The 24616-nt window shown below is 36.2% G+C and overlaps 1 protein-coding gene across 1 annotated transcript in view; it reads right to left on the reverse strand.

Annotated features, from left to right (window-relative positions):
* The window catches only part of LOC149778840 (uncharacterized), a 114449-nt gene that overhangs the window by 12721 nt on the left and 77112 nt on the right, over positions 1-24616 (reverse strand). The window contains exons 18-24 of the mRNA XM_089939592.1: positions 23483-23682; positions 21425-21722; positions 16646-16737; positions 13855-15786; positions 9631-9932; positions 4066-4154; positions 2182-2393 (exon numbers count right to left, since the gene is read on the reverse strand). Coding sequence (XP_089795718.1) covers positions 2182-2393; positions 4066-4154; positions 9631-9932; positions 13855-15786; positions 16646-16737; positions 21425-21722; positions 23483-23682 — 3125 coding nt within the window. The remainder of the gene's footprint in view (positions 1-2181; positions 2394-4065; positions 4155-9630; positions 9933-13854; positions 15787-16645; positions 16738-21424; positions 21723-23482; positions 23683-24616) is intronic.

Consider the following 24616-nt stretch of genomic DNA (forward strand, 5'->3'; position numbering starts at 1 on the left):
AGGAAGACTCTAGGAAGGACCACCAACCCATGGGAAGCTACTGGCAGGTGAGATGTCAGTGATGTAAAGGTGAGCGCTTTAAACCTTTATGCCACCTGAGGCCCATTCTATGTAGGTATTAGTAGTGCATGGTTGACTTACCAATGGGTCTCAATTTCCTTGATCATTGGCCAAGGTATCAAGTATGAAACTAAACAAAGAACCCAATCTGACCATGAATTCAATACAAAAATTTAGCCAAAGCCAGTAGGGGCCCCGAGTGGCCGAGTGGTCTAAAGCGCTCTCCATTACGGATCACTGCCATCTCACCTCTGTCTGCATAGGTTCGAGTCTCGGATTCGGCCAATGTGGGTATGTGAGAAAGCTTGCCAGTAGCTTCTGGAGGGTTGGTGGTTCTTTCCGGGGATTTCCTGGGTTCTTCCTCCACCATTAATACTGGCCGCCATGTATAGCCTATCTTGTGCTGAAAAATGGCGTTAAACCCTACAACAACAACAACAACAACAACCAAAGCCAGTAAAACATTAAAATTTAGGTAACAGTGACCTTATCAGTTGTAAGGTGCTAAGTCTTGTTCAGTAACTAAGTTGCTTCCTAGCGATTACTAATTTCAGAAACAATATCCTTATGATACAACAAATTTACAATTCAGTTATTGGTATCAATGGTGTGAGTGTCACTACCAAAATTAACATAATCCAAGAAATCAACATCCTCGTTATCAGACCAAAGCAGGCATCATACACCATAGAAAGGGAACATGAGCAACAAGCAGGGCTATCACTGGAAATGACATCTCTTTAGCTGTCTTAAAGAAAATGGTTTGTAACACAATCAGAGGAAACATCATGCCATGCATGATAAATCATACTGATTGCAGACAGTACAGTTACTTCATGCTTTTGTTTTGTCAAGGCTTGCAACATATATTTATTTTAGAGTGTGCTGGTACTTTGACTTCAACACCTTGTATTTTTATTAATACTTTGGTGACGGGCACATTTTTGGCAACTTCACAAAAGTCAGAATTCTGAATGACCGACAGGCAACATACAGGCATAGAATGATAGCCAATTATTCTATCAAACAAAATTACAAAACAAGCAAATTTCTTTTCATGTTTTAATTGTACTGAACCAGCTGGAGTGATTCAAAAGTACCAATTATGACTAAGGTATGATTTGTACAGCTTTATTACCTGCTGTCTTTGTTAGGAATTTGTTATTTTCTAGTTACAAATAACATGCTTATCACACTTTTAGCACTGGCGTGTCAGGTAATAAAACATTATTGAGCCAATTTTGTCAGGCAGACCATACAAATTAAAAGAAACAGCCAATTAAATGTGGTGACAAAGGAACATATAGCAATTGCAATAAGCTAGGTCTTTGTTATTTACTGATTATGAATGACATGTGATTATCATGCTTTTCTTTGGCAACACCTTTGTTATTTAAATGACCACCACTGTTTAGCTGGCCTGCCCGTGTCACGTGACAAAACATTATAACTGAGCCAATTTTCTCAGGTGGACCACACAAATGAAATGCAGTAACCAATTAAATGTTGTAATAAGGGAATGGTATAATAAAGGAATGTTATAATAAAGAATTTGTAATACACAGTAACGATGAATTTACTTAAGTCACACAATGAAACAGAAAAAACATCCAAGAACATAATGTTTACCCATTACTGCATAGATTTTGAAATATATATATATATATATATATATATATATATATATATATATATATATATATACACACATATACACACACACAAACTTGAAGATGCTACAGCTGAGGGTTGTTCCATTAAAATACATTGGACCCAGAGAAGGCACTTTTAAAGTGGGATACTCACCAGTAAATGTAATTTAAAATTTCTTATCATTTTAATATAAACTCTGTGGTACCCCGGTATATATATTTTTTTAAACTACCTTCCCTGGGTACCATGTATGTTAAATGGAACAGCCCTGATGCTGGGTGTATATTAGCTTACCTCTAATGTGGTTTATTTTTTATATAGGAAAAACCCTATGTTGGATTTTTAAAATTACTTAATCTTTACTCTGTGATGTGGCAGTTTTAAAAAACTAAACATACTTTCATTATATATGACCCATTTATTAAACATGCATGGAAAGTAAGACAACAAAAACTAATGGTTTTTTACCAGCAAGATTCTTAGCTCCTTTTTCTTCTTATTTTCTTCCTTCTTTATCTCCCTCTCATGGCATTTCTGTTCTGCTTCTTCACGTACCTTTAGCACAGCCTGCCGTCGTGAACCCTCCCTTGGTGGTGGGCAAGGACGTTTTTGGTATGGTTTTGTCAGCTTAAAGCCTTTAGGCCGACCTGGCTTTCTCTTGGCTGGAGACCGGTCTTTACCTTCAACAAACAAAACTTATAAATACAGTCTGAATTTCATTGAACTAAATGAGTGCTAAAGTGATTATCTCAAGCACTGAGTTTCATTTATTCCAAACTGCACTTATCATCACTAACACAGTGTTCAAGATGGATGCTCACAAGAGATGGGTGCACATATTGTTAAAACTGCTGACATGTTTTCACAAGTGATTTTTTGGCAACCTATAATCCAACTTTTTCAGAAAATTCTTCTTCAACATTAACTGAATTTAAATCCTAAAAGCTCTGTGAAGTATAGACTTTTTCATGGGCACTCCCCCAAACAGACTAAACCAACTTTCTGGTCACTCATGTTGAAGCATTATAGTTTTACACTACAAGTCCCACCTGATTTAAAATTGATTCAGAGCATTGTTCAAGCGGAGAAAAAGGTTAAAAGTTTTGTAAACCTACAAATGTCAACAACTAATTTCAGCAAGCATTGGAATGGGTTGCTTTAATACTTTGCTTGATCTATCTGAGGTTTACTGTACTATTCTCACTGCCATCCTAAATTAGCATGAAATAATTCCATTTATATAAATATTACCATATATTATCACACAAGTCAGATTCAGATCTGCCATAGCATAATGCACTCACGGATCTGGGTCTATGCAGTTTGTTAGGAGTAATTAATAGAACAAACAACACATACCCAGATCCGCCAGAGCATAATGTGATGGCAGATCTGTGTGTGTGTGTGTGATTTGGATTTTTAATGCAGCTTTAAAAAAATTTAAAGTCATATAGCTACAATGTCACAGTGGGACAGTTTATAATGATGTCTACCACTGGAGCATGTGCTATTCAGTCACATTATCCTGACACCAGGCCAAGCAGTCCTAACACTAACCTATTAATGCTGAGCGCCTAGCGAGGCAGCTGTTAGTATCATTTTTATAAGTATGACTCTGCCAGGGTTTGATTCTATGACCTCCTGCATCTAACCACTAAGCCACTGGAGCAGTCCAAATCTGGGTCTGTGTTATTTGCAGTGGGCCCAACTTAAAGAAGCAAGTGCATATGGTAATTGGTACATTATGATTCACATGTTGGCAAGCCTTGATGGCAGATGACTGAAAAATCTGACACGTTTATTTCACAAAGCAGTTAATGGAACATTTTAAACTAGAACAGTTTCAGTTAAATTAATTCATCCATGAATACCAAGGCCAACATACTCTGCTCATCATGATTCATCTACCTGGGCAACAACCAACAAAGCCTCATCTTATATAAATGTGCACAAGATGAAGAAGAAAAGTCATTAACCAATCAAACCTTCTGTAGATAACTTGGAACCTTTTGATGGGTACCATTTATTAGTCTTCAAATACACAACAATGGCAATATTACCCAACCAAAGCATTTCTGGAAAGTAAATTTTGGTTGGTTAATCTTTACTCTGATTTCACTACAGTGCTACCAAGCAGGCACAAAGGGAATTTTTTTCTAAAGTTTGTTCCACACAGCATCACAAATTTTATCCTATCTGTAACTCAGTAAATTTTCAGGTCAGTATCCTTAGAATGTAGCCAAAAGTACCTAATTTGTAATTTCAACTTTACCAAATAAACTACAATGGCTTCCACAGCAAAAGGTAAGACAAACTGCAAATGCAGTTATCTAATTAACAATGATATCTTACCTTTCAGAACTTCTCTTTGCTGCTGTGTTGCTCTTTTCTCTGCTACAGTCTTCTTTAAACGACTTCTCTTGACCTTGGCCAAAGGATATCTGAAACAAACAGGATACAGTTAAACTGCCCCAGTATCAGTAAATCAGTGAAAGATATTACTTCAGAGATGCTCCCAGGATTTAATTGGGGTGGGGGGTCCAACCTTGCTACCAAAATAAGGGAACAGTAAAAAAGAGGAGGGAAGGGGCAGGCAGGAAATGGATATGGTTCAGTAATTCTGTAACACTTAAAATCTGTCTCTGTTTCTTCCTGCTCGACTCTCTTAGTGATCTATCAAAGTCAAAATCTTCAAACAATGTCATCTCTAGTTGTATAAGCATCTGTTCTTAGGCTGTGTCTGAATAATTGTTTTGATAAGAACCCCCTTTATCGGTCTGCTATCTGAATGTGTATATGCATAGCTAGCTTAGCCAGTTTCAACAAGTTGGGAAACTGTTCTTTATGGTTGTTATTTACTGTTTTCCACAGCCCAATGGTACTGTCTCTTGGATATCTCTGCTCCAAATTAAGATTTTTCGCAAACAAGGACTCTCTGAAACTCTCACTTCTTTAATGAGTGCACTGCTTACTACTGTTCCAGCTTTCTTATCTACTCCATAATGCTGTAATAGGGTCTTAAGTCCTTCAATGCCACAGTCTGTTTTTTCATCTTTGCTAAGAAATGATAGTCCCGAAAGGCCAAGTACTTGGAAACTGGTCACAATAGACATATTTTCTTGAGAAAATCTCATCTTTATATCACATTTTAAGCCTTCAATGAAATCTTTTCCAACTGCTTTAAATTCTGATTTCACAAAACTTGCATGCTTTTTCTTTGTACCAACTTTAATACCTTGTAGGGTGATGGTCACATTTCCACTCTTGTCCTTCTCAGATTTAATTTCTTTTGCAATTCTTGCTGATATATATCCTTTCCAGGCTCAGCCCTGTCAGTAATTGCAATAAATCCATCAAGTGCTGGTTGAACAGCTGCAACATCAACTTGAGTCTTTGGAAAAATCATATTTAAGGCAGCAAGTGATCTAACCAATTTCATGGTAAGATACAGTACCATAACAAACGTGTAGCTAGTAAGATTTGGCAATAAGATCCTTACATTTCTTGCTGTCACTTTTTTGTTTCGGAAAGTAAGTGACTGGTGGTTTCCAAGTCTGGAAAATAGCTTCCAAAGCACTATAAAAAGGATATCCACCTTATTTCGTAATTTTCTCTCATTGATTACTTGGGACAATTTAGAACACCACAAATGTTTTTCAATTCCAGTCAATGATGAAGATTTACTGAAACAGTGAAGCAAGTCTCTGATTACCTCCTGAAATACCGCCTTCAAGTAAGGTTTTCTGCAGCTTTAGATGAACAAAAACTAAGTCTGTGTGCCATGCAATACAGTGAGGGTTCATCTGTTTAATGTTTGTTGCCACACCACTATTCAACCCTGTCATAACTGATACTCTATCACTCCCAAAAGCAATCACCTTCTCCAGAGAAATGCACCATCTTTAAAAATGTGGATAACCAAATAAGACCTCTGCTATAGCACTAACTTCCTTCTCTTCAAGGTTACCAAGAAACAATGTTTCTGCATCTAAAATGGCACAGGCAACTTTACCAGTGACAACATGATTATTGTCACAAATTTCCTTTCTTTAAGTTTTTTGTCTGTAAGCCTACATAACCTCAGCACACACTTTTACAAATTCTTCTCAAGACCTTCATGTCTAGTAGGTGGTGTTGTTACCAACTTTTAGAGATGAAAAGGGCATCACACATGTTTGTTTGCTGCAATTTCAATAGAAAAGAGTACACTGAAATTGGAACATTTTTAAAATACACCGTCCTCATTACACATACAACTGCATTACATTTTTCTCCCTCTTTCTTTAAAAATTGAAGGCAGTGGCTTTAAAGTTAGACTTGAGTAGATCATCACTGAATGCCAGCATGTGATTATGTGACTCAGCATGTCATGTAAGAGCTGATGTCCTAAAATTCAAACAGCTGATTACCAATGTAAAAGGTTTACTATTCCCACAACTTTTGCAAATATCACAGAACACACCTCCTGTCTTGGAGTTGTTTTGTAACCATTTGTACTCTGACAATCAAGAATTCTAAAACTTGGCTATACAATTTGGTTTCTTTTTTGCCAGTACATCTAACTTGGCATCTGACAATGCAGTTGAAATATTGTCCTCCGTTCTGCGAGAAATTCCACTACTTTCTTCATTCTCCTGTTCACTTTCCACATTCCCACGACCAATGACTTGAAGTCCACTTTCCACATTCCCACAACCAATGACTTGAAGTCCACTTTCCACATTCCCATGACCAATGACTTGAAGTCCACTTTCCACATTCCCACAACCAATGACTTGAAGTCCACTTTCCACATTCCCATGACCAATGACTTGAAGTCCACTTTCCACATTCCTGCCACCACTAACTCAACGCTGAAAATAATCAGTAATTTTACATCCCACCATGGCTGATTTCACTTCCTGAAAATGGTACAAAGTTTGCATATGTGCATATAAAAGTAAAAGGAAAGGGTATCAACTGCAGAATCTCTCTAGGACAAACATGTTCCAGGTATAAATAGTTAGGGTGATTTCCAAGTATCCTTTCACATTAATATGCATCTGCAGACTTTGGAATGGAAGAGGAATGGTGATAAAAACAATCCTTAATTTTGATTATTTTATTTTTAGATTCTTGTTTGTTCAATTTATCATAATATAAATAAAATTTGTACACTACCATGCACATTTTTGTATGAACAACTTGGAAATAATTTGAGTTCTTATGCATCACTGCTTTCCAATTGTGTGAATTCATCCAAATCTTTTGCATTTCATGTGATCATGTATCCTGGGAGCATCTCCGTTACACTGCATCATTGTAACAATACATCAGGGAAAGAAGCTGTGAAACATCCCTATTTTGCTGGGAAAGTCAGTTGTCAACAGCAGACATTTATGTGAACAACATGGCAGCTGTTTACTAGTGGCTGTTTCACTTCTGTCAGATGATGGTCACCAAATGCATGAATGGGATAGTCTTTGTTAGAATAAAACTGACTAGAGGTTCCATAAGAATGGGCAGAATTAGTCTTAAATCTGAGACATGACTCAAGATCTGCAATAGTATTCAATGTCCTTGTGTGGGGTGATATGTAGGTACTCTGTCAGCCATCCCCTTTCATAAAGAAATTTATGTTCCTCAAGACAGCAGCTTAAACTTGTGAAGTTTGTTTATCAGCTAGTCTCTCACGTATCGAGTTGTTTCTTTCATCTGAAGATACATTGTACCTCCTAAAGTCGGAATTGTAACAAACTTGAAAGGGACCAATTATTCAATTGTTGGGGGGTGGGGTGACTAAGCAATGGCTCATAAGTATTCCCTAAATGCCGTAACAAAAATGATCTTGATTATATAAGCCCAAGTTCAACGAAAGTTTGATCATAACAATAGCCCTCATTATGGTAATGAGCTGTACAAATTACGTGCAAGACCACTTTAATAATATGTGTGGATATCGGTCATGATCAAATTTGCCCAAGATCCTTACGATATGTGCCTGTTTTCAAGTTCAATAAAAATCACACCACAGGATGGTGAGCAATTTACTCACATTAATATACCCATTTCTTATGCATCATATCCTAGCTACTGCCTCAGAGAAGCAAGTCACAGAGTCCAAGCTCACAATTTTAACCTCCTATTAACCAGAACATTCTAAAAATCTATAATAATAGAAACCTAGAACAAGTCTGATTACACAGTTAAAGGTTCAGTATATTCTTCTTTCTGAACTGGACCAAGAACTATGATGTAGCCATCAGAATCGAGTGGAAGTCTTGCAACTACAACACAGCTGATACACTTACACAGGTAAAATTACAAAATCATCGCTGATTAAAACAGTGCAGTAAAAAATTGCCCAAAACTAACAAGAGGACAAAAACAATGAATTGATTTAAAAGAGAATAATCACACAATAAATGAGAAAACTTCAATTTATATGCCCCAGTAAAGTATTAAAACATGTAAATGAAGGCACATTTTCAAGAGTGAACATGACAAGGTCCTGACAATAAGAGCACCCATTGAAGAGAGGAAGAGCCTGCCATATGATGCATATTCCGGGTAGTTCTGGGTTCATTGTGTTTTAGTATCTAGAGTATTCTATCTAATGGGAGGTTGAAATTGTGAGCTTGTATGAGTGAACTTGCATCCTTGATGTGAATGCAAGGCCATAGTGATACATGTTTTATTACTGCAATTATAATCGGCAAAAAATGATGGACAAATTGCATTAACAAGATTGTGTTAATACATTTCATTAGGCTACAAGACATTAAGAACAAAAACTAACAAAAATTGATGGAGCAAGACATTTGTCTGCATGTATATTTGAGGTGATGATCACAATATTCACTAAGTTTCATGCCAATCCATCAAAAACTGCACGACTAGCTTTGCTAATGAGATGTGTCATACACTGTATTAAGTTACAAAACAAAAAGGGCAATAACTTTTTAAATAATTCAGTGAGCAAAGCAATTTGTTGATATGCAGATCTGATCTTCATTTGATGTCCACACTATTTAGCAAGTTTCAGGGCAATCTATCAAAACCATGTACTAGTTGCATCAATCAGATTGTGTCATACCCTACTACAAGACATAAATGGGCAATAACTAATGAAAACTGTGGGTACAAAATGATTTATTGAACTGCACAACTTCAAGTGATGACCATAATATTTACCAAGTTTGTGCAAGACATAAAGGGCAATAATTCTAACAAAACTGCAGATGCAAAGTGATTTACTGAAATGCACATCTTCAGGTGATGATTATAACATGGCCCAACATTCATAGCAGTTCATTAATAATTGCAGGACTAGTTGCACAAACAAGATACGTGTCATACGCTGCTAAAAGACATGGTTTGTGTCTATGCACAAGATCACCTCATTTAAAGTTTGTGGATCTTATTTAATATCAAACTAGCCAGACATAATTGTTAATACAAATCAATATTCAAAGTCCGATCAACACATGATCTGACGAATGGTGTTTAGAGCAGTAACAAGTATTTGTTGACTTGTGAACAATGGATAATGCATGAAGAATTCAGGGCCATACTATAATCTCACTTCAACCTACAGGCAAGTGAGCTATAGACCTTGCAATATTGAAAGCAAACAATGTAGGTCACTGTAACCAACATTTGTCTGCAGTGAATAGTACCTTACCCAACACAATGAAATCCCCCATAAAATTTCATGATTTAACATATCAGTGTCTCAGCAAAACAAAGCTAAATGCAAAACCTTGAGGTAAGTATAATCAATGGAGTGTGAAAAGTAGGTCAATGTGACATTCTTTTGCCTTTCATGCAAAATTTTTTTTTAACACTGACACATATGGCAATGATGTCTAGGACACCACAAAAAACAAAATGTGATCTCAGTCTAACAGAGGCAAGACAAAACCTAACAATCCTTACCCTCTATTCTTTCCTTGCTTATAATTTTTATAACTTTTCTGGGACAATGACCACCCTGTTGATTCAGTCTGGCTTACAGTTTGATTAATACCACTGGATTCATCACTGATTCCCTCCTGTATTCTTTCAGATGGATCAACTGATGGTTGTTTTATGTGAGCCAAATCATTTTCTGCTGGGGGATAGATTGCTGACATTAAGGCACACCATGTAAATAAAGCCTTAAATCGCTCCCGTAGTAGGTCAAAGTGTGGTGTTCCTCTAAGATGGTACAGTTTATCATAGACATATTCCTGTCGTTTCTGAAAAGAAAAATTGTCATCTAGAACAATACTTGGACACACAAATCTACAACATTTAACTGCATGTAAAACACACAAATCTACAACATTTAACTGCATGTAAAACACACAAACACACACAAAGGCGCAGATCTATTGGTATTTAATGTGTTTGTAATGGTATGAAGCAAACAAGCTTAATTCCACTTAAGTATTTAGGACTGCAATTAGGTTCTTAGTTCTTTGGTCTTCCATAAAAAAAGCTGAAAATTTTTTAATAAGGGTTTGGAGGTTCTCCCCCAACAGGGTCTCGAGGGGCAGCATCCATGCTCTGGGGGGCAAGAGGGCCGATTTCCCATGGAAACAAATGCATGTTACACTCACTGCTCCTGATGTAACTTATGATCATAAAATAAACCAAAATAACCATTTGAAAAATAAACTTACCAAAAATGTTCAACTTGACTTCAATAATTTCACAATATTTATAGTCACATGAATTTGTTCTCCAATACTATTGATCCTGAAGTAATTTCATGTGCATGTCAGTGTTCACATCACAATTAAGTCACAATAACCTGTCATACATGTACTATATAATAACTGCAAGGGAGGACCCATGTCTCCTTGCTCGCGCGACCTAATTAAGAATAAATGCTGATATTTCAAGCTATGCTTTGTGTAGCTTAACAAATTTGGTACCGATATTTAGCTCAGGCACTTGACTGTTTATCCCTATCAAAAGTTTACCTAATATCATACCTTTAAGGGAATGCCAAATCATTTTCCCACACTACTGCTCAACATGGCTGTGATTGCACCCGCTTAATATGCAAGTGAGATCCCCACTGGATGGAATACTGCCCTCTCATTGGTTAAAAGAAAAAGATGTCTGTATTTATTTATAACTTATATTTTAGTTGGCCAATGAGAAGATAGTAGTATTCTATTCAGTGGGGATCTCACTTGCATATTAAGCAGGCGCAATCAGGGCCACATCGAGCGGTAGCATGAGAAAATGATTTGGCATTCCTTAATGATGCCCCAGTGCAAGATATCACTAAAAACTCTACAATGCAGACATTGTAGCGATATGACCAAAATCATTTTAAAGCTACATTAGAAATCCAAATCACACTCTCACACACACTCTAAAAGTCAAGATAAATATGATCCATTGCAACATCGACAAAACAATAAACTATAAATGAGTATGTCAAGCAACTTTGGTTACTGTGAAGCCACAATTTAACTTTTCTATCAACATTTCATAATGATTGGATAATACTTGCATGTAGTCAAATGACTGGATAATTATTTGCTATATGTTTAATCAACAACTGGTTTATGGGCATGGCTGGACATTATCTGACATTAGTGTGAGACATGGTTGCCTCTCAAGTTGCAACAAACACACAGAGCAACTACCATCTATTCTCACTTATAAGTCAAGGCAAAGAACATTGACCCTAATCTGTCATAGCATAATGTAAAGGCATATCAGGTTCTATTTTGTTAATCTCACTGATTCCTCCCAACAAACTGCATAGACCCAGATCTGCTGGCACACTATTGATGGCAGCTCTGGATCTGTGCAATTTGCAGCTGGACTGGATGTTTAAGTGAGTATATATGGTAATCCTCTTGCAATTTTCTTGGACATACCAGTCTGAACAATGTTTATTTGGCTTTTCTGCATTAATTGGGATTAGATGCTAATACCAATTAACAGAGCAGACAGTGTACTGAAACACTGAGGTTAATTTGTTACAGTTTGAAGCCCCAATGCTGCTGTTCAGTGCAAAAAGTCATATTTGCCAAATCATCTGAATAATACTGAATACTGAAAGATAATGGTCCTAAACATCATTGAGTTCCATTAAAACCCAATAATATCAATGTTTCATCACATTATGAGCCATCTAATTTCTCCTTCCAACTGGAAACACAACCATTTTCATATTTTTTACATGTGTACAAATTAATCTTATGTTGATCGGTGACATCCATGGGTCAACCCTTTTCAGTCAAAAGCTGGAACACACAATTTGATTGATGTCACCATTGTAACATAAGAAACCAACACCACGATCTGTCAGATAGTCATCAGCCTAAATTTGTTCTTCAAATTATTCCAGAACCCCAGCTGATTACCAATATTCACCTGAGACTTATTTTTATCTAATGCATGCTTTCTCTTCTATAACTGCTTAAAAGAAATTGGGCCTGCCTCTCTTCATTCCCTCTTGAATCAATTTGTATGCCACATGTGAATGTTGTTATCTTTAGATTAGTCACAAACGTAATTTGTCGAGTGTATCACATCACTACTTTTGGAGCTCTCTTGAAAAGGAATGGACTTTGACGGACAAGCCTCCAAATTATGAGGCCTTTTATGCAGTTGCCGATGTAATCAGCTCTCAGAATCCCAACTTTCTCTGACTCCAAGGCGTAAGTGGAAACAGTATATATGATGTTCCTAGTGTTAATCTGTGGCTTGGCATTGATCATTCTGTGATTGAATTTCAGACAGAGAACCTTTGCTTTGTTGAAGTTATTGGAAAATGACAGTTTGGAGAGGTAAATTCAGCCTAAGATACATCATGACTATGCTAGTAATGAATGAATTTCTCTCTCTCTCTCACACACACACACAAGCATGCATGCATGCACACACACACACACACAGAGTCTAATTATCATTTTATCAGTCCTCAGACTGAGAAGAAAACAAAATTATTTTAAAAAATAGTTGAATTTTATACAATTATATAAATAAAATCACAAATGTAAAAGTGACTTTGTTGACTGGATAAAGGGGTGGTTCTCTTACTCTAAAATGAATATCTGAACATTGTTTAACCTAACAGTTTGATTATTTCAAAGAGTGGTTTATGCCAGGTAGCTGTTTTAACAAATCATTTCCTTCCTTCCAAACTTTAGTTAGACTGGAACAATGGAGAATTTATGATAAATGGTGGCATTGGGGCTTTAATACAGGTGTAAATTCAGAACCAGAATTATTCAGTGACTTAAATTATTGAGCAGTTTAATCAGTATAAAGACTTATTTAAGTATTGGTCTGAACGAATTACAAACATTTTTACACTTCAAGGAATACAAAGTTATTATTTGCATACAATCTTACTTTTTCAATTGTATTTTTTTTTAAGATTCTGTAACTTTATTTCTTGTTTAGGTGAAGAAATATATTTAAGTTATGAAAATGGTTAGACAGTATACTTGTACAAAAATGTACAATGCATTTTTGTGTCCTGACCAGAATATAGTGGAATCAATTGAAAAATCCCCAAATCAACAAAATTCACTCTTAAACACAGCAAGTTCTATATAAAATCAAAGATCTTGTTTCTTAATTTTCACCACTTTTTTAAAGTGTAGGTTGTTTCTTTTATTCGTAGTGAAAATTATGCAAAATTTTAGTAAGGGTTAGTCAAGTTAAAACAGCCTGTGCATATTATATAATGAAATTGGCCAAGGTGTCAGACCAGAAATGAACAACACTATTTCACAGCTTAACAGTAATAAGTAACATATTGTCTGGAAGGTTGTTGTTGTTGTTGTTGTTGTGGGGTTTAACGCCATTTTTCAGCACACGATAGGCTATACATGGCGGCCTGTATTAATGGTGGAGGAAGAACCCGGAAAACCCTGGAAAGAACCACCAACCCACGAGAAGCTACTGGCAAGCTTTCTCACATGCCCACATTGGCTGAATCTTAGACTCGAACCGGGCCCCTTGTCTGGAAGGAGAGTGGACACTGATCCATCATAATTCTGAATAAATGACTGACAGCTAATAGTAGAATGGTTAAACTTGGGGAATCATCAATTATAACAAAGTTTTAGAAAGCACAATGTTGGAGGTCAAACATGGAACTAGAGAGGTGATAAATTAGTATTCTACCCAGGTTCAACTTACTTTTGGTTCACAATGCTCCTCATCTGCGAGTTCATCCATCTTGTTCATGGCAGTTGTCAGGTCTGGATCATTCTCACTGGCAATGGTTCTACTCTTTTTGTTGTAAAATTTGTGATTGTACCAATAGCATGCATCGTGGATCAGGCCCTTTCTTTTCAAAAGAAGAGACCTAAATCCAAACATGTTTGTTACATTAGGTGGGAGGTATGGGAGAGAAAATGTCTTTCTTGTTTTAGGATGTACCACTATCTCTTGGACAGTTCTTACATTGTGTTTACTACCTTTTGATGACCTTGTTACTTGTGATAACTGCTTGTTTGCAGACATAGCCATCTGTTCAATAGATGACACAATCTGGTTGCCCTCTCTGCATGATTGTGCCACTTGTATTGTTTGACCATTAGAAGGAACAATGACCTTTTGAATGCCTTGCCCATCATGGTTACTTGTGCTAGAGACTGACTTTCGGGTACAATCTGAATAAACCATTACTATGTCTTCTTCCTGAGTTATATACCCATCTTTTCCCACCTGCTTACTGGTCCCATTAGTAACAATTTCAACTTCTGAATTACTGCATGTCTCATTGCTTTGACTAAATCCTGAGTTAGGCTGTGAAACAACTCCATGGTGTGAGTGTTTTATTGGTGTTTGGTTCAAATTTTGACTTTGACTTTGATTTGTTTCTTTGGTACTATACTCCTGACTTTTGGAGTTCTGATTTTTTGTCTGTCTGTTACTGATATGCATGTCCAATCTTTTGTCCTGAGCTTGGCTGACATGTGCATTTCTTTGACCCGAGTCTTTCGGATCTTCCAGAATATTGCATGTATTTTCCTTTTCCTTTTCTTTACTGGAACTCACAGGTTTGCTTGGATACACCATGTATGTCTGAATGTTTGGCTTCAATTTTTCTTGATTAACTGGAACATAAATTGGTTCATCCGTTTTTTCAGAAGTCCAGCTTTTGTCATAGCGAAAAGGCCTAGATTCTGTATTTATTGGTTTCTCTTTACAGTGTGGATTAGCTGGAGGAAGTTCTTTCTTCTGCATCCATGAAGTCCCCTGCATATTCATTGTTGAGGCTCTTGGAGGGTAAACAATATATTCAGTTCTTGTAGTTAAAACTTCTTTTGTGGTCTTTGTTTCAACTGGCCTCTGTGTACCTTGTGGGTAAATAACATGTTCCTGTACTGTTCCTTTCACTCGCTCATTTGGAACCTCAAGTGTTGTGTTTTTTGAGGATAAATCTTTTTTGATAGGAGGGTAAACAATATATGCCTCTAAACTTTTGCCTTTGCCAATTAAGGGTTTCATTGTGCTGTTAGACAGAGACAGTTTCTGACTTTCTGCTGATGTTAAGCAAGTCCCCTGTTTATTATATATGGTGGATTGGGATGCTGATTTTGATTGTGAAACTACACCTGATGTGGAAGGGTAAACATAGCAAGTCTGCTCAGTTCCTGTTTCCTGTCTTTTCTTATCACCAGCTAAACTATCCGTATATCTACTCTGTGAGCCTAAGTTCGAACCTTCCACCATTTTCTTCTTAACACCAGTGATTAACTCTTTTAGCTTGTCCTTAGTTGCAATACTGCATGCTGACTCCTGCCTGTATCTTATGTGTGGGGGTAACTCCCGCAACATTCTTTTTTCCACTAGAGATTTTAGCTCAGAGGGTAAGTCTTCATGGGTTTCCTTCGTTGTTACCAATTCTATTTCAGATTCCTTCATATCTGCCATCATACTTCTCACAAATTCCATATCTTCCACCAGATAACTTGGTAAAAGTTCCTGTTCCCACTCTTCCCCATCATCTTTAGAGAATCTACGTTTAGACCTTTTTACAGTTGTTCTGGTGCTGTCATCCTCTGCATCAGGTGTCAAGCTTTTTACAACAGAAAAAATCTTCCTGCAATCCACACCAAGAGCCTGAAATAAAACAGCACGATGTAAGATAAATTTCTGTAATAAATGGACATGTCCAAAGAAAGAAAAGCTTGCCAACATATAAGAGAATGAGACCTGTATTTCCATGATGACCAAATACTAAGTGATGATGAAGACAAGCCAAGTGGTAGATGACTGGTTTTAAAATTAGGGTAGGTAGATAGGTGGGGTTAAATAATATATATGTGCTAGAATTGGCAACACACTGTGTTTTGGCCTTGCATGTAAATTATATTGTAGCTATGTTCATTTCAACTAAGGCTAAGTTGAAGATATATATATATATATATATATATATATATATATATATATATATATATATATATATATATATATATATATATATATATCAGTAGAATGCAGTATTGATGAAAGAGAAGGTATCTTTTATAAATAAGGTTTGTCTATTACATTTTTTAGTATTTTTAATCACTAATCACCTTACAATTTAAAGCAGCTGCCTTACTCTATTTCTTGCCCCACCTTACTAATTTTCACTGGAACAGATAGGCAACTCTGGAATATCAGCTACCTCCCAATCTGACAGCACATTCCATAAAAGGGGAAAGGAAGAAAGAGGAAGGGGGAGGATCAACAAAATTTGAAACCCCTCAGAAATGAATCTGAAGCCCCTCTTTAGTGCAATCTTTTCATATGTTGGGAAAATTTCAACATTTCACAATTTTAACATATTTAAGATTCATTGAAATTCTATATATCTGACTTTTAGCAAATTTCCAAGTGGTTACATTTTAGGAATTTTCCACTCGACCATGAAAGCTGAAACTAAATCCACTTAGAAACTTCCCCACAAACGACTGTATTCCAGCATCCAACTGACCTTCATTAACACAATTATAGTGGTCCTGCTTGCTGCATCCTGGTCTTCTGCATAAAGTTCTGTATCTGGGTGTTGATGGCCCTTGTAAGAAACTGGAATAAATGAATGCATGTATACATTTGTTTGGAAAACAATTTCCTATAAATAAACATGTAGAAGAGGAAAAGACATAGCATAGTCCCAGAAACAACTGTTGGTAAACAATCCAGCACAGCATGCTAGCATGATAGCTTAGATAGAAAGATAAGCATTGCCAATTGATGCAATCACTAATTGTGTCACTCATTAAAAAGGGATACTTTGTGTTAATCTATTCTAAATACATGGAAGTATAATCGTATATAGTTATAGGCAATGTAGACAATTGTATCTGAATAACAATGCTAATTTACTTTTGGTACAGATTTGACCTTTTGTGAGTTGGCAGTAGTTTTCTGAAGAATAAAGAAATGACTAAAATATGTGCTTATTGACCTCTTGTAATATAACCATTTCAAGGCATTTCATCCAAAACTGTGGGACAAGGTGCACACACAAATAACCTAACATGTAAAGTACATGCATTTAACACAAAGAATGGGGCTATACCTCTGAAAACAAATCATTAAAAAAGGGATAAGAGATCAAAATGCACGTCGGCTCTGAAGTGAATTATATCTGCCATACTGAAATGTGTGAAAGCAACTGTACAGTGGGATGTACCCATGGGAAGGACGTCTCTAACGTTATATACACCAACCATATTTATGGCACAGACATAAACTATCACAGAAGAAGGTATCTGAGCATCTAAGTACACCTGTCTAAACATAACTTCATAGGAATCACAAAATGTATATTACCTGGGTTGAAGTGATAATAATTTGAATAAGATCAGCTGGAGCAACAGAACTCCAAAGAAATTGCTATTTTTGGCTCTTTTACCATTGTAAACATACTCCTCTAAATGGACTTTCTGATATTTTCTAAGTTGTCTTTTTATGTCACATGAAAATCAATAATCACATTTTGAAAATTATTTTAGAAATTTAAATTTATTGTATTGATTCGTGTTACAAAAATCTGTTACATTTGTTTCAACAAATACCATCAGTGGAATTAGTAGAATACTACTAGAACAATAGTAGAATATCTAAGGGAGATAACCACGATCAGGTTCAGTTATATACCTCAGTTTCTGATTAAAAAACCGACCTCATCATATTTATGCAATGCAAACTATTTCTAAACATTATTTTTAATACAATCTATATTTCATCTAAGGGAATGGACACTATACTGCATGCATGGAGGAAATGAAATCCCTTCAAGCCAAATATAAATAACTTTTAACTCATTAACCCCTGGAGATTTTTGTCATTTTCATTGGAAATATGAGCAGGAAACATTTTGGGGGCTGCTTCTGAATACATCAAAATAACTCTTCTTCCAAGCGATTACGTTTGACCTGATGCCTATGCTGAGTGTAGAAGGGTAAAAGTTCTTTGTTTTTTTGTTTTCTTATTGGACCCACCATCTTCATGTCCTGGCCATTTTTTACTTGAAATCCACAACATATCCTACTATTTTTAAAAATTCAACTGTCTATGTGCAGTTGAGACCAGTCTGCATTAGGTGTGAGGCCAAAAAGTATAAAATCTGGATACAAAATCCAATTCTGAGAATGGGCGAATTTCTGGTGTAAAAGAGTCGGGTCTTAAAAAATGCATTTTTCCCTCTGTATTTTATAATGCGAGTAGAAAGTTCAGATTATCTGGTATCCTTGTAGAGCTACATCTGTCTACTTTTCTGTAATACCACCCATTTTGATGTATCTTAAATGTCTTTGACGCTACAGAGCTCGAAGTAGGGTACTACCTCCTGACACACAGTGGAGCCAGGGGTTAATGAGTTAAGAGACATAACAGACATGCAGACACTAGAACTGATGCCAAAATGGCTGCCGTTCAAAATAATACCAATATCAGTCTATTATAACAGGTGATGCCAATGACAAAAAAAGGAATAAGTGTTCTATAAAACATGGTGTGCGATAAGATGTAACTCAAATGTTCATGACTTTCAAAAACCTTCGAAAATATTTTACAAAGAATGTTAACATTTAGAGTGCCACTGGAAATGTGATACCTATGCCTTGCTATCTTCTATATGTGCTGGCTAAACATTTAATGAATAAATTGAAAATAACAGATGAGTGGATCAGTGAGTCAATTAATAATAACAAGAATTGCACAGAATGATGTCTCCTGCCCACATTGCCACGGCATAATGCAAAAACAAAAATTGCACAGTCACTAGACCAAGAAAAAAACAATTAATCATGACTTTAACAGTAGGTCGTGATGTGATTAATATTTATAATACATTTGCAAAATTTCATGACTGTTAACACAAATATTTAAAGCACTGGTCTAAATGCAAAACTTATTTGTTCATGAAAAGTGACAGTGACCTCCTTTTACATGTGGTAAGTAGCACCTGCCAATATGAATGCACCCATCAAGTTTCATGTCTATACATACAAAAGTGTCAAATGTCAGAACTGAGCCAAATGTAAAGTCTTAATACAATTAAAGGAGCATGAAATATAGGTCAATGTAACCTAATTTTGCCCATGGTGAGTTAATAAAGTTCCATGACTATACATAAAACAGTGTACAAGAAAGTAATTTTTTCAGAAAATTATGTTCCTTCTTCAAATACATTCCCAATCACATTAATGCTAGAAATATAAGCCCTACTACCTCCCAAATCCAGCCTCCCAAAGATGAAAATTTGTCATTTCTGTCTATATTATATAAACAATTGGCAATAACTCTTGCCCATTACCTATCCTTGCCACCAACATGTGGTATTAGCTTTTAGCTTACGCTGGGAACTGACATCATTCACTTGTCTTCCCAAAATTCACTGGAAATTTGCGCTACTTTTCATCTCATGCATTGATGAATATGAACATATCCTTCATGCTTCATGACTGTACATATAACAGTGAAAATAGATTAGTACAAAAACAACATTATCAGCGGAGTGTGAAAAATAGGTCACCAAGACATATTTTTGCCCACAGTGGAGTGTACCCTCCAAGATGAATAAACCCATCTAGTTTCATAAATGATTAAACTTAATCATAGTCAATGATTATTGAAAGCAAGTGTCAAAGTAACTCATTTAAATTTTTAAAAAATGTAATGCTTACAGAAACAGCAGCTATGAAGTTTGAAAAGTGAACTCTCTATCTTGCTAATACTCTGGAGCTGAGAAAAAAATGTTTTTGCACTCAAAAAAGTTCTTAAATAGAGAAAATAGTAATTACTTTTTCTTTTACTTTTTGTATCCATCAGTGTTGTTTTTTATTTCTTTCATCATGTTTAGTGGGTTGTTATACAAAATAAAACATTAAAATAATATAAACCATCTATCAAATCCAGATATGTGCACTAAATAAGTGTAATTTTATTTAGACCAAAATAATACTTAGAAAATAAAGAATATACATTCCGGAAAGATCATGCCTTCATGGTATCTCAAGACAGGTGACTGCTCCTGTGGCCTAGTGGTTAGAGCATCCGCCTCTGATGCGGGAGTTCGTGGGTTCGATCCCCAGCCGAGTCATACCAAAGACTTACAAAAATGGTACTAACAGCTGCCTCACTTGGCGCTCAGCATTAAGAGGTTAGTGTTAGGACTGGTCGGCCTGGTGTCAGGATAATGTGACTGGGTGGGACATCATGCTACATGTCTGCGGCATGATGCCCCAGTGCCAGACATCACTATAAACTGCCACATTGCAGACATCGTAGTGATATGACTGAAAAATTGTTAAAGTTACATTAAAAATCCAAATCACATCACAACACCTCAAGACAGGTGGTCTTACACAGCAGTGATCATTCAAGACAGATTTAAATGCGATGGAAAGCTTCCTAAATCATGCAAGGAAAATTACTAATCTTTTTATATATTCCTCACATGACTTCCTATGCAAATTATGAAACACATCTCTATAATTTTTTCATACTAGATATATCAAGCACTAATTGCTAAAAGTACCTGCAAAACCAAATAAGTTTGTTGCTATGTAGCATGCCGCAGCAGATTTGTCACGACACATCAGTATGTAACAGTCATATCACATTATACTGTTCATGTCCAACATAACTAATATAATATAAATAACTGAATTTCCAAAATTTTCTAAAGAGAAAGAGAAACAGAGGTACATAAATAATAAACTATAGTACTGGAGCTGTTGGAGAGTGTGGTCTCACCTGAAGAATGCTGAGTATGCAATACATTATAGTATTGGAGAGTGTGGTCTCACCTGATCAATACTGAGAATACAAAAATTAAAGTACTGGAGTGTGGTCTCACCTGAAGAATGCTGAGCATGCAATAAATTATAGTACTGGAGAGTGTGATCTCACCTGAAGAATGCTGAGCATGCAATAAATTAAAGTATTGGAGAGTGTGGTCTCACCTGAAGAATGCTGAGCATGCAATAAATTATAGTACTGGAGAGTGTGATCTCACCTGAAGAATGCTGAGCATGCAATAAATTAAAGTACCGGAGAGTGTGGTCTCACCTGAAGAATGCTGAGCATGCAATAAATTATAGTACTGGAGAGTGTGATCTCACCTGAAGAATGCTGAGCATGCAATAAATTATATTACTGGAGAGTGTGGTCTCACCTGAAGAATGCTGAGCATGCAATCTTGCCCACAATATACAATTGCAAACACACAATGATCAATAATTCTAATCTACATTCAGCTTACATAGATAGAACTTTCTAGGTCGTCCAGTTTGAGAGCGACGTCTTAAATATTTTTTATCTGAGTGGCACTGGAGAGCTTTTCGTAGCTTCCGCGAGAGGTCATTATGCTTAATAAATGAATGCTGACTTCGTCCATGTTTCTTCACTGTGAAACGATTCACACGAGGCTTCTCTTCAAAAGGATGGATTTCACCTGTATCAGCCAACTGTCTTGAGAGGTCAAGAATTTCTCGAACTGTAAACTCATGAGGATTTTTGTCTTTCAAAGCATGGTTGATAAGCCTCCATTTATCATGACCCTGAAAAAGAATATTGCCATCATTTATTGAAAAAGAATATTGCTGTCATTTATTACCATCTTTAGATTTACAATAAAAAGATGAAATGTAATCATAATGCTGGTAATTCTAACAAATACTAACATGGTTGACACCTATAATGCAGAGATATATATTTGTAAACTTTATTACAGGCAACAACAAAAATGTGTTTCTGGTCAGCTGACCATCCCTATTTCTTGTTTCTGACACTAGCACATTTTTTCACCAGGGTAAAAAAAAAAATTAATAATTTTTAATTATAGAAAATTGTGAACATTTTGTTAAAAAAATCCCAAACTTGATTTGCACATCTAATTGAGCTGGTTTTAGTCAGTACTAGAAAAGCTTAGTGCATTATACATACATACATCAATCATTATAATATATATGATGTAAAAATAAAAAAAACTACCTACCCTAATTTTAAAATCAGTGCAATAGGAAACATATCTTTTTGGCCTAAAATACTCAAGGGAGACATAATAAGTTGGGACTGACAGAAAACTGTGATATACCTAATTATCATATAAACCAGAAAATGTGTCCTTTTTGGTTCTGGATTTACTGTTGCTTTAGTGTTAGTATTATCTTCCTCTGATTAACTGGTTTCCTCTCAAACTAAATTTTTTATTGAAAAAATCAATTTTTTCTTTCAGAAAACCCCCCAAATAATACATAGGATTTCACCCAACAACAGTATTTTATTCCTAAATACTGTTTTCACACACTCACTCACTCATTCATTCATTGGCTGACAACTGAAAAACTACTTCGAAGATACTAACACCTAATTAACAGGTAATTCCCATAAGGTTTAATGGTGAAGTTTTATTTGATCAGGGCCAGAAATAAGTCTTGGAAAGGGATGCTGATTAAAGTTACTTCTTGTTGCAAGTATCATTTACAGACACGCCATGACACACAAACGACATGGTGTGATGAAATGAGGTCTTGTTTACAATATAGACCATGGGACAATCATTTTGATAGATCCAGGAGATTGGCTTTCATACCTCTTTTGTCTTTTGCTTTGTGGCTATAGACTGTTCAAACAATAAAGAAAAACATAATGACCAAACATGGTCAGTCAGTGAAACCTTTTAATTGTCCAACAAGAAAACAATGTGTAATCTATGATCAGGTCACCTTCGAATTAAGCTTCATTTGCAACACCTTTACTGATCTTTCAACAAAAAAACAAGATGTAAACTAGACCATGTGATCTAAGAATTTTACTTCGTTACCATGTTTATTTGGAAGTTGAATGGTTTGGCACAGCAAGACAAGTAGGTTATTTAGTGCTAAGTCAACTGCAGTCAAGTGCTTTTCCCCAAGGACACTGGTCATGGTAGCTGACCCAAGCTGGTCTATTGGTAGGATTAGCACATGCACGCGCACCCTTTTGGTCAGGAGTACAGCATGCAAACCACCAAGCCACTGACAGTTTAATGGACAAAGGAATCAAAGACAGGTTGATATAAGATATTGCTGGACAAAACCTTTAAGCTACAAGACAGGTCCAGCAAATACTGGGATTCCAGGATCTCTACTCTGGATACAACAGCAACTTCACCTAATTTTGCTCTGATAGAAAACAGGTAATAAAAATTTACTATGATTTTTCACATACTGTGAATTCATTTATTTTTTGTGGTGATCAATTTTTATGATAAATTTAAAACAAGACTTATGTCAGCTCTATTTTTACCCGATTGGCATTTAAGCTTTCCTAAGTATACCTTTATTTCAGCAACAGGCCTGACATTTCTGGTAGCTTCTTGGGCAACAGCTTTCAGGTCCTGAGTCTGATTTTTCTCAATGGCCTTGTCGACATGGAAACCAATCAGACTCTGAAGCTGTTCTCGTCTCTTCCATGTCTGGCTGAATTTGCGCACAGAAAAACGCTTCAACAAAGGAGGACGAGGCACAACTAAGCCACCTGTTTACAAAGAAAATAGATATATTATATCATTTACAAAACCACATATTGATTTTACTACATGTTACTCAAACGCCCCATCCCAACCACTATGCCATGACAGTTACCTCAGGATCATAACCCAAAATGTATATGCATGATATTCCCTCTGCATTCACTGCATATACTGTTTAAGGACTGAAAGTGTCACTACAATGAAAATTTGTGTACACTTGGCAATAACCATAGCTTTTGATGTAAAGGCCAATTTAGACACACTATAACTGCCTTGTCCATTATTTGTCTCCAGTTAAAAACAGGTATGTTAACTTTCTACACTGAACAAGAGAAAACTTCTCCATTTTCAATGAGAATTTACTCACTGGTTTCCCAGCCCAGGAGCACATACTTGACTATCACCAATAGTTTCTTCTGTGTTACAGACAATCTCCATCTGAAATCCAACACCAAATCAACACTGGAGGCATTAAGAGCATGTGGCACCCTGGGTGGCCAAGTGGTATAAGGCGCTTGCATTTACAATCACTGCCATCTCACCACTGTCCATGTGGGTTCAAGTCTCGGGCTTGGCCAATGTGGGTGTGATAAAAGCTTACCAGCAGCTTCCCATGGATCAGTGGTTCTTGCCAGGGTTTTACCAGGTTCTTCACCCACCAGTTATATTTTCTGCCATGTATCCTATCATGTGCTAAAAAATAGTATACCCAAAACAACAACATTATGGGCATGTAAAAAAATGTGACAGTAACAAGGATCATGGCCCGCATGTCAAGCTTAAGCTCAAAACACTGATGTAAACCATGTGACCGTGACCCCAGTTGTCCTTGCTTAGTGTTGAGAAAGCCCAATATATGAACAACATCCAACAATGCATTATGAAAATGAAAAACCAACCATGCAAACTTCAGTGTATGTAACCTTGACCCAATAAGGT

The sequence above is a fragment of the Sinohyriopsis cumingii genome, chromosome 17 (assembly GCF_028554795.1).
Source record: "Sinohyriopsis cumingii isolate HCF-2022 chromosome 17, ASM2855479v2, whole genome shotgun sequence".
NCBI classification, from domain to species: Eukaryota; Metazoa; Mollusca; class Bivalvia; order Unionida; family Unionidae; genus Sinohyriopsis; species Sinohyriopsis cumingii.